The sequence below is a fragment of the Saccoglossus kowalevskii genome, chromosome 15 (assembly GCF_978046115.1).
Source record: "Saccoglossus kowalevskii chromosome 15, keSacKowa6.1, whole genome shotgun sequence".
NCBI classification, from domain to species: domain Eukaryota; kingdom Metazoa; phylum Hemichordata; class Enteropneusta; family Harrimaniidae; genus Saccoglossus; species Saccoglossus kowalevskii.
Window position 1 is genome coordinate 4,090,707 of NC_140655.1, and position 12,227 is coordinate 4,102,933.

At 36.8% G+C, this 12,227-nt stretch overlaps 1 protein-coding gene across 6 annotated transcripts in view; it reads right to left on the minus strand.

The window, feature by feature from the left end:
* Window positions 1–12,227, minus strand: part of LOC100370788 (eukaryotic translation initiation factor 4 gamma 1-like) — a 59,007-nt gene that overhangs the window by 18,736 nt on the left and 28,044 nt on the right. For all 6 annotated transcript variants that reach the window (XM_085508628.1, XM_085508627.1, XM_085508626.1 and 3 more), the window contains 5 exons: window positions 8,642–8,742; window positions 2,904–3,114; window positions 1,974–2,107; window positions 679–954; window positions 372–569 (listed from right to left, as the gene is read on the minus strand). In XM_085508628.1, the coding sequence (XP_085364754.1) occupies window positions 372–569; window positions 679–954; window positions 1,974–2,107; window positions 2,904–3,114; window positions 8,642–8,742 (920 nt within the window). The remainder of the gene's footprint in view (window positions 1–371; window positions 570–678; window positions 955–1,973; window positions 2,108–2,903; window positions 3,115–8,641; window positions 8,743–12,227) is intronic.

The window sequence follows — 12,227 nt, forward strand, 5'->3', positions numbered from 1 at the left end:
TCCTTTATTTGACCTTATCATACGATAACAAAAACAACTTCTTAAAATCTTTTTTGGGGTGGTCCCATCCCTATTTTTTCCCTGATTTTGTATGTTCAGGCCCCTGGGCGCAGTATATTTCGGGGCATATATATTTTCAAGCTTGTTATATATTAACCACTTCAAGCCAAGATTGTATGTAACAAAAATGTTCTGCAACATGTATATGCATTTTTTTTTATAAGTATAATTTTGGACCAGGTCGACAAGCTACATTTTTGGAAAGTTTTAACTTTGTGAAAGACAACAAAAAAAGGCTGAGGTTCAAATGGCAAAAGAGGCCAAATTGCTGTAGTGCTACAAGACATGACTAATGTAATGTGAAAACTTACTGACATAAGGCAGCGACACATATTTGCATAGGCAACACTGAAAGATGGTTCACCAAGTGCTTTTTCAAATACAAGATCAATCACCACTTTGAGCTTCTCTTCAGTATCAATGGGTAGATCTAAGACCTGCTGTGTGAGCGTCTGAAACTTCTGTGGAGTTAGCTTATTAAGAATACTTGTAACTTTCCTGTAGAGTTCCTGAAATACAGCAGTTGTAAACATAGCCATGAGTAAGACATTCAGGTGAGATTATGTTTGCAAGTTATCCCAAAGCATCCCTTTACAATTGTGTAGCAAAAACACTTACCATAGTTTGTGGGAGTTCTTTGTCATCACCTGCCTTATGACCTGGTTTCCATGCATTCTCTGCTTTCTTAAGCTGCACATCATGACGCCCTGACGACGCACTTGGAATGATCTTCCTCTGCTCTTTACGGGAATCTCTGCGACGAGTATTACTTGGAGAAGGTCCTCCTCCCTGTCTGGCTGATTTCATAATGTAATTGGGGAGTAAAAGATCCATTGTTTTGGGAGCATTCATCATGCTTGAATCTAGTGTATTTACACTTGGTCTTGTCATAGCCTATTTAATACAAAACAATATTTAGAAAAAGTCATCAACACAACAACGATCAGCCATTTACACTTTTATTTCTTCCCCTGCATGTATAATAATGGTTCAAAACTAAGTTCACATTAATATTCATTGGCAAATTTACAAAAAAATGATTATTTTCCAATCACTGCGAGACCTCGCGTAATGCATGTACGTCATGGCTCAAACGTCTGCCACAGTAATCAACGATTTGATTTTGAAAGTGGAAATGACCAACTTATGTTCAATTTCATGAATAATGCATGTTCTCAGTATAGATGGGGAAAATTGTCTATTGTGAAAATATATGAATGGTGACCAAAGTTAACTTTGGCACTCAAAGATTTTAAATCCCATCAACCAATGCTGATTCTGCCAAATTTGAATCATTCTTGCCTTTTGATAAAAGCCTGGAAGCAAAAAATAACTCCCAAATACAGTAATGCTAGTGACAGGAATTACATTAACCCCATATTATGCTTCCCAGATCCCCAATATTAGAGACCCCCCTACTACCTAAATATATTGAAAGTTCCAGTTCATTATCTTATCAGGACTTGCTACACAATCCCCGACGAGTGGGCCAGCTTTGAAATTTAAATCTGTCAAAAATTCTTCTAGGTCTTGATTTAGACGAGTGAAAGGCGATGGTATGACTTGCTTTAGAAAGCAACATTTAGTGTATCTGAAGTCCACTTTAGTAATTATTTTGTATGTTCACTGTCTAAAGCACAGAAAATGATAATACCCAATATTGTAAATTTTGGTTTTCTGATGCCAGAATGCTTATTCACATCTAGGAAGTCTTTGAAATTTACACTCAGGACATTAACCTAGGAATACAGTGATAGTCTGTTTTTTAATAGTCTCACTGCAGATACTGAACCACTGTGTAAGGAAGGAAACACTATAAATTATGACCAGTATGACCAAGTGAATGTACTCTGTAATCTCAAGTGTTTTCTTTTAGTCATGACTGAAGTTAGTTTCTGAAATGCTGTACTCACCGTATCTAAAATGACATCAGCTATTTTTGGAAGCCCTTCAGGTTTTTCAACAGCTGTATGCTCAAATCTAAACTGCAGTAAAAAGTCCCTATCATATTGTCGTTTGCCCTCTTTATTAAGCGGACTCCACTGGTCTGAAAACAGAACACAACCTGTCATTAAACCTCTCAGATATTGCAGACTTGAGAAGACGTATATGGAATTGAATTGCTGCTGCTCCCAAGCAAATATACAATAAACACATGCGATCACTCTCACAGAGCAATCTTCTATATTAATTTTGCAAGGTGGCAATTATTCATGAAAACCAGAGACTGACAGGATATAACCCAATATGCAGAGTTTTTAGTGATTGTCAACATTAGTGCCAAATGATTATTTAAACTCGTGTGACAAATATAATACAAAGTGGAGCCAATTTATTTGTGTGAATCCTTTATTCTGCCTATGACATTTATAATACATTTCTATCACGGCAATGATCATAAGCCATCTTGAATCAGATTCTGAAACAGATGCATGTGTAAATGTGTTACCCAATGTATGTGTCAAATTTTGATGTTAGCAATATGCTCCGAAAACAGCATTTGCTAAAAAAACAATATGGCCATCAGCCATTTTAATCAAATCTGGGAGAAAAAAATGTGCACATGTTGAATGAATGAAACATGTCCAACATGCAATTCTGCTACCAATCAGTCGTCTTGAATCGAATAATGAAGCAAATGCATGTGCTTATGTATGATACGATGTGTGATGAACGTGTCAAGTTTGAATGATCGACCGAGGAAAGTCAGATACAGAAGCAGATGAACATTAAATTACAAGTCCCTTTTTTTCAAACCATTTAAGACCAGGGACTAAAACCTAGTCGCAGCCAAAATTTAAATTAGCAAATCATAATTTGATGAGAAAGATAAAGTAACATACCTTCCCTATATTTATATTTCAGTTCAACAGGGTCATCTTTAGAATCTGTGATATTGTTCACTTTCTCATCCACTTTGGATTTCTGTTCATTTTCTTCATTCTTTTTCTCTTCATTTGATTTCTGTGTTGTGATTTCCACAGAGGAGACCTCTTTTTCTTTGATTTCTTTCTCATTTTCATTCTTGGTTTCATTTTCAGTGGGACATGATGGCTATGAAATAAATGACACAGTTGGTACCATCACTTCAAAAATGTATTCAACTCATTTGGAATCATTTAGATAAAATACTGCTACATTAAACAAGCAGCCTATCGGCTGAGATAGCTCCGCTGTTAGCAATGCACATTTCAATTAAAAAACTGAAGACATCATTAGAAAATGAACAATATGAATAGTATCAAAGCAATCGAACTTACAGTTTTTAACAAGAAGTCGAAAATATCACTTTTTACCAAAAATTACAAAAATATTCACCAAAATTAGAGAATTGAAGATATCATTACAAAATGAACAAATCTGAGAGAGGTCCACATGTAGTACCTATATATGTAATATCAAAGCAATTGCGGTTTTTAACAAGAAGTCGAAAATATCACTTTTTACCAAAAATATTCACCAAAATTAGAAAATTGAAGATATCAACATGAAATGAACAAACCTAAGAGAGGTCTTCCCAAGGTACATATACACCAAGTATCAAAGCATTCAGGCTTGTAGTTTTCAAGAAGAAGTCGAAAAAGTAAATCATTGACACGGACAATCACTCATATGATAAGCTCCGCTCGACAAGTCGACAGCGGAGCTAAAAAGTAGTCAAGACCGCAAAACTTAATACGACCCTACTAGTATCATATTGTAGGTTACCAAATTCAGCCGTAACCATTTGAATTATGTCATAGCAATTGTATTACAGTACTCATCGTATTCAACCGTACTATCATACTGTGACTAAATCACCAATACATTGCAGTATTCGGCTGCAGCAGAGAAAACCACCAAAATGATTTTGGCATGAATCGTTTGTTATGTAATTGACCGTGCACAACACATTTTCATTTTATGTCAGTTTTGCGACCAACAGTTACAAATGTTTCACCAAAAAAAGCAAAGTGATATTAAGCTCATTTAACGTTAACATTGAATTGTATTGCAAGCAAGAAGCATATGGTGTTAACCTGAGTTAATGACTTGTCAGAAGTGCAGTGTCATTCATTCCAAATTGTTGGTACACGTTACTGATGATATATACACAATATTGTCTAATTACTGGTAATCTGAACTTTGTTTAATCCATACAAAGAAAACAAAGAAATCATACAAAGGAACATCTTCATGCAGAACTAATATGTGAAAGATAAGGGTTTCAGAAACACAATGGCAACGAATCGTCTAAGAATAAAACAGCGAAAGGAAATCTCTGCATTAGTTTGCTACGCAATGGAAATAGACACAATTACAACTTGTTACGTGCATCTAACATTGACAACTACCTGTTTCAGAAAATGTGTGAAGTTGTACGAGATATTAATGTCAGTTATTATACCAGTTCTATAATTTGATTTCTCATTACTTATTCATCCTTTACTTTTACTTTCACAAAATAGCATAAAATCTGCTAAAATTAACTCCAGTGAATATTTCCCCAATCGACAGTAATTTGTTCATTTGTTGAATAGTTTATTTAACCCTTATCTTAGCAAAAGTACAAGAAGCTGGCAGGATAAGGGGTTAAGTAGATTAGGCACAACTTGCTACTACGGTCGTCATTGAATTGACAGTAAAGTGCTATCTAAAAAAAAACCTTCCATCGGAATATTATTACAGCATTGGTGGGTTAGGCTGAGAATAAGCAACAGTGTTCTCCACAAGGGGTTTTATGGCCGTCTAGTAACTCAACACCCGCCCACCAACGTACATCCAGCTGAAATTATTTGTAAAAAGCTTGCATTGTTCTTCCCAAGCTTAAAGCGAACCTAAATGCAGCCTTAATTTATAGTTGTGTATATTCTAAACTGTATTTGAAATAATATTGCAGTGGTTTAATTTTGTTTTAATTATAACTGTAGCTTGGATAGGCATTTGAAGTGCTTTCAATTAAACACCATGGAGGCCATTCATGGAGGGGAATAAATAACGAACGAACATATTTAACATCCGGGTACTTTTCAAAGCTATGACGTTTTAGTATCTGATCGCATTCGTATACGCCATTGTACATAGCCGTTCATGCTGCCAAGCATTGTGTACTATTAGTATAAACTCAACTTTTATATGCACAATGTGCTTTTTAAAACTTGGGTTAGAGCCTTATGCGTTTGAAACACAGTATTCTGAGAGTGAAAGCCCAATTGCGTTAAAGTACCGTACCCCGATCGTAAGTCCCTCTGAAGTATGAAGCCCATTCCTATATTTCTTTGAGTAGTAGCTTTCGAAAAGCCAAAAATGTGATCGTTAAGTCGTGTACCTGGTTATTGGGCATGGTTTACTTTGAGAACGGTGTGACATGTTGGCGACCGAGAAAGGTGTTTAAATTCTTCCTCCACACTCAGTTTACCCACGGTTACTATTAACCGTCATTTATATTTCGGAAATTGCGAACCGCCAGTTTTTAGGGAAAAATCATCGTTTTTTCATTGCAATCAGTACTAAAGATCGCATTTTAACATTGCGGTAATTCACTTCCGCATTGCGTTAAAAAATCATCGTCAATAATCGGAAAATGTCATCATTACGACACATCATTTTGATTGGTTAATGAAATACATGACCTGTTATGTCAAAGGAAGTTGTTCCAGGTCAAATCGTGCTGAAAAACCTCATGGTGGAAAATTGCTTTGTGTCGAGAGTTTGTGTACGATCCAAAACATACCAAAACGAAGATAATGATAAGTGCCTTCGTCCACTGTTTCTTCACAGACCCTACCCGTTATTTCACCGTAAATTCACACGGTATGTAAATCGTATTGTAATAAAATGTGTGTGTTTTTATGAACATGTTTGTTTCTTCATTGTAAGTGTCGTTCAAATCAATGAATCATTTTCAAAAAAATAAGTATTATTTTCCCGAGCCCGGCGTGGTGAACGAATAACTTTTTTGGATAATTTTTCGTTGTTTGCAAGATGGTTACAATGTTTAACCCCAAAACAAAATCATTTTTTCTGAGTTGGTCCTCGAGTACAAGCTCATCCCTTACTTTTCCCTTGCATGTTCATGCCTCCGGGCTTATGATCAGGGAAGTACGGTGTACTGTGAAGATTCAGATCAGTCCAGTGTGAGTGATGAGAGTATATCGTCGACGATGCCCCTTGTTCGGATGATAGTTTTATTTCAAATTACACGGAAGTCTGTGAACAATCTGCTTAGTGTTCCTGTGACACTTGTCCCATGTTTTGCCAGTGCAGCCCCGTGAATACATGGATGAAAATGTTTCCACCATCACCCTACGAACTCAAGATTGCATACTCCAGCATCTATACTTTGAATAATTTGCACGCCGCACAGTGCAGTACTGGAAACAGCATTTATTAGACAGTTAAACAAAATGCCTGTCTCGATCAATCGCACATCCATAATGTTTGTATGTTGATACGCTTGTAAATAACATTAACGTAAAAGTCGAAACAACCTAGACCTAGCAGTTATCAAGTGTATTCATGGCAATGTGTCAATCACCTGAATGTGTTGTCGCCCGACATTGTTGCCACTTATTTTGAAAACAGCATGGAGAAGGCAAACTAGTGACCTTTTGGCCTACCCCATTCAACGACCGCCGGCCACCCACCGCTGTTGGCGCTGTAACGATTTAGTATCTAAGTTGCATAGGGGAACAGCGCATTCTGGGTGTTCGTGTACTGAATTCGGAAAGCGGTAATAAACATCAAACATGGCTGCCGGATTAGTTTAACGCGAGTATTTGTAATTGATTAATATTTTAGTTATCTTATCCACATACTTTTCAATTTATCCATTTTTATGTCTAATCTTTCGAGAACGTAACAGATTCTGTTATTTTGCCGATTGCTAGCATTTTTTTCTTGAATTCCAAAACAACGTATGAAAACGCAACGTATCGTGACCGTACCACAGGCGCCTGTGGACCGTACATGCGTAAATGCATCTTACCGTCTGTCGGCACGGGCGAGTACTGTTTCTTACTGACGGACGGACCGGAACAGGAAGTCAGTGGGAAAACAAACAATGTTTTCGTTAGCATGCCACAAATAAAAATGTTATGGGTTTTTTGTTTTGACAAATCGTCCATTTTGGCTTCGGGGACAAATCACCTCGTATATTTTCTACATTATAACTCAGTTATGTTTTGTACTTGCTCTTGGTTACTCGAATTGCATTTCATGAACGCAGAATAATTTGCGAACGTATAAATCATCGATTTCAAACTTTTAGCATTTCGTAAATATTGATAGTGACCAATCTGTTTGTATTTCAAAAAACTGTAACATGCTTCAATTAAATTAAAAAGAGAATAGTAAATAACTTAATGTGTATTGCAGTTCATGACATAAATGCTAGAATGCTGTATGCAAATTAATATGCAAATTTTGCTAATTAGGCCGCCTACCAGCTATTTTGGATTGTGGAGAACACTGAGCAACCTTATATTTGAGGTTGTGTGTTAGAAAGCATTGATTGTAACCAGGGTAGTTAAGGCTATTTCATGACAATACCCATTGTATTATACCACGCCCTAACATATTGTGTCTATTGTACCAATCACACTAGGAAATAACGGAAAACCTAATATTGCTACATAATAACCAATACATGATAGAGCAAATTCAGTGTTAAAGCACATCTTCCACTCATTCACCAGGCATATCTAAAAAATGCTTAATAATCAAGACGATGAACCATATTTAAACAAAGAATCCCCCACAGTAATATTATGGCTCTATGGCAAGAAAATATAACGCAAAGCCATGATATTACATCCAGACTTTTCTCAAATCCAATACACCTGTGTAAAGGAAGGAGGGGAGGAAGAAAAGATTACAGCAAGTCTCAGAAGTATTGGGGCAGCCAATTTGCAAACTTGCTAGCGAATTGGTTAACTGTTTGGGTTTTGACTATATATAACAGCAGGGGACGGCCGTCATACTTTAGGAGCTAATCAGCCACAGTTGGATGACGATTTCGCTTTCAAATATACCAGGGAAAGTGTTCTATGTGTAATGAGGTCGATTTTTTTTAGCTGTTGGCTAATGTTACACCGACGGGTCATTTAGATGTGAAAGTTTGTCATTTTCTTCCCGATTTGTAGAAATGTTTATCAATGTGTTTATTTAGTTTCAAGCCCATATAGTAAATAGCGGCGGATTAATCGCATTTATCATATCGCTTTACGCCAGCTGACTGTGGCCATTCTCAGGCTTACCAGGTTAACTACTTTTACATTATCACGCCTCGTAATAAAGTAAATCATTCAGGGGAATCTAGACATGTACCTACCAGGCTACGTAAAAGCATGTCCCTAATGCAACTCAGACACACCACGAGTTGACGCCAGTGAGATTCGTAAGCCAACGTTTTAGTCAAAACCCAAGCAGATAGCCAATTCGCTAGCGAGTTTGCAAATTGGCTGCCCCAATACTTCTGAGACTTGCTGTAATGTTATAATTCGCAATTCATTAGTATTAAACAAATTTTGGATCTATTTGTATTTGCAATAAAGGATTGTATCTTCATAAAATGTAATGCTGATTTATAGTACATTAATACCTCATCTTTGTCTTTGAAGGCAGCCATGATATCACCATCTTCTGTGCTTTTATTAAGTTCCTTCATTCGCTGTTTTCCAGTTTTCTTCTTTGTCTCCTTAGCTGATGGATAACATGTGCACAAAAATTTATTAAATCTTACTCGCCCAAGTTTCCGGGTCAAAGTCCTGTGTATTGATTTTACAGTAATAAAGTTATAACAAAAGCAGATCTCCATACATGAATCTCATACAATAATTTAAAAGTGTTCAAAATGGTTGCTAAACATGTACAGAACACCTGCAAGCATTTAGTACGCATTCCCCTCAAATTCATTTCTTGAAATCTTGTGTAACAGTCCCTAAACAAAATCTAACAAGACATGAATGTCACAGTCCCAGTTATTTAATTATAAAATACATCTGCAACAGTTGAATTAATATGTACTATGTGGGTACAACTCATCATAAAGTGATTTCTCTTAATCTAGTATTGTACTGATAACTGAAAACTTTCATTCAGTGCAACCAAACTATATCTCATACATGCACTCAAGAAACTGTATTCATGAATCTGAGTAAACCTGATGTACCTTTAATAAAAACTTGTTTGTTAATTCAGGTCTTTAGACATTACCTGGACCTGGGTTTGTTTCAGTATCATCACTATAACTCCCATGGTAATGGTACAACCCATCTGTCACTGATTCAGATCAAAGACATCACTAAAAACCCTAGCATTACAATCTAAGCTAATTATTTATTCTGAGCATGGCCAGTTGTTCTGTCAGTGGTGTTGAGTGGTAATTTTGGATAAAAATCATGAAAAAGACCCACTTTTACATGCATATTCGGCAGAGACTTGTTCATCAACTCAGGGATCTCGCCAGCACAACGCAAGTGCCGGTCGGTCATGAATATTAATGAGCTATATGAATATTAATAAGCAATGAATATTAATGAGTTCGGTCGCAGTCCAAATATTTTTGGAATTAAGACATTATGTTTCACAGTTTAGAAGAGTTTGAATTTAAAAATTAAATATATTCGAAGTGCGAATGCTGCAGACTAAAAACAAACAAATAATTGTTGCAATATTAATGTCTATTGTAAAAAGTTAAATAAAACTCATTTGAAACGTTTCAGCCAGGAATATGTTCCCGATCTTATTTACTCTAAATACATTCTCCTTCAAAAAAAAATCAACCACGTAATTATTTAGAGTATTGTCGTAATTTATTATTCGTACCATCAACTTCTAAAACGTATATATTCACAGTAAGGGAAGAGTAGGAAATCAAACAGGCGGTGCACCGCGGTCATTACCGCGGTGTACCGCAGAACGCCGGGGAGAGCCGCGGACTGCTTATAATTAGGGGTCTCTACCGCTGTACCGGTCTCTACCGCGGTCCTCGGTAATGTGTGAAATACGTACTTAACAGTTTCTTTGTGATTCCACGAGTCATTGTTTTAAAATCCGATGCTGTAAATGAATACGATATGCGCGCTTGTTTAGTATTTAGTACATGTATTTAGCGTAACACTGGAATAAAGTTTACAATTGAAAAGAGGACGATTTACAAAGTTTTAGCGTATCCAAGCCGTATCCTGGTTCTTGATTTATTTGGCAGTATCATGTTCACCATTTGTGTCCACTCCAGAAAAAATGGCCAGCAAACGAGAAACGGGCGAACTAATCAAAACAGGTCAGGCTGTCTGCATTGCACTGACAATGACATGATTATTTATTTTCTGTTTCGTTTCACAAATCTTGCCTTGCGCATGTATTCTTGGTTGACAGAATCTTTTTTAAACAAAAGACGTTATTTTTCTGTTACATGTTCGTGTTCCATGGTACTCGTGAGTGTGAAAGGCATTTTGAATGAATAATTATTGAGTTTATGATACCGTACGATAACGCTAGCTGGCTTGATTAGAATTTCATTGCGTGTGAACCGTTGAGGTCATTGCCCGTTACTGTGTCAACCGCACGTAGTTCAAAAGTACCTGACGTTGTTTTGTTTTTTTTCACTGGAAATGTAAGCGATCGAATACTCTGCGTTCAAAGTACGCTGCCCCGAGTTTGAAATTACAGTAAATTGTAACGCATGGATTTTATTTACATGAAATTTAGTTTATTTCAAAATGATATAGATGTCAAACCATAATTATTATTTGAAATGTTGTTTCTTGACTTGACTTTTCTGGTTTTAATGTTTTGTGTGTGCGTGTTTGTTTACAATATCATTATCAACAACAGTTATTCAGTGGCCCCGTCTCTGAGGCAGTAAGTCGCGGTTTCGACTAAGTCGCGTAGTTCGATGGCTCCGGACGATTGTATTGTGTTTTGCCGTCAGTTTTAAAGTAGAAAAACTAAGTCTGGTATTATCGCGTATTTAATTGCCCGCTCAATCAGTTGGAGGTGACAACTTAACACCTACAGACCGTCAATTACTGAAATAGAAAGGGTGATAGCAGCCTGACTCGAAAAATAAGTTTGCGTAATTATTGCAAAGGCAACGCATTATCAAGTCGGCAAAGTTGAAATATTCACAGCCAGTACGTAAGCAATGGAAAATAAGTTTGCGTAATTATTACGAAGGCAACGCATTATCATGTTGGCAATGGTAAAATATTCACAACCAGAACGGTAACAATTTTTACGTAGGCAACGCAGAGCCAGTAAAAATTTGCGTAATGGGATGTGTATAATAAAAAGGTCAACGCGCAGAGCGCGAATGGTCACCAAGGTAACAACCCACTTGTTCAGCGCGTGACTTGGGGTTAAGGTTTATTAGATTAGTCAGTTTCGCCAAGAAGTGCGCTATTTTTTTCGCTGATCACCCAGTTGTTGTAGTATATATTGTAGCACCAAGTGTGTGACACTCCCTCTTCGACTTCGGCTTGCTTCTCCTACTTAGTGCATGGTCTCAAGGTAACGTAAACTGCGGCCTCTCATCGAGTGTTGTACACTCGGAATTTATACTTCGCCCGATAATATTGGTATACGCGAAACATTAATCTTTTAAAATAAATCCTGAGACTATACATGATGTAAATTCAAAATAATGTGATAATATTTTACATTATGTGGGGTCTACATTATTCTGGGTTGCTTTGCGATGTTATACCAAGACTCGTGAAAATAAAATAGTGTTCTTCTGCGAACTAATATAGACGATTTTTCCAATCTTCTGGTACCACTCGATTTTATTATTTGAACTTGGCGGCAAGTAACCTTTAGTTTCCCAGTCTATTGTGTCCATTCATAGTCTTAACAATAGGGTGTAAATTGCCATGTGAGCCGACCGCACATGACCGCGGTAAACCGGGGTCATGGAATCTATGCATAAATTTGCATAAAATGCGGTCGACCGGCGAGCACCCACCACCACCGCGGTAATGACCGCGGTAAACCGCGAGTTTGATTTCCTACTCTTCCCTAATGAACAAACAACTTTCAAAGTTACGACGTTACATAACTTACTTCGCGATGTTATACATAGATTTATACCAATAATTCCTCTTACTCAGTCATGATGCCAAGCAAAAAAATGTTACTTCGTTTTTTTGATATGAAATAAAAGTAAAATTTGACTTAGATTTACC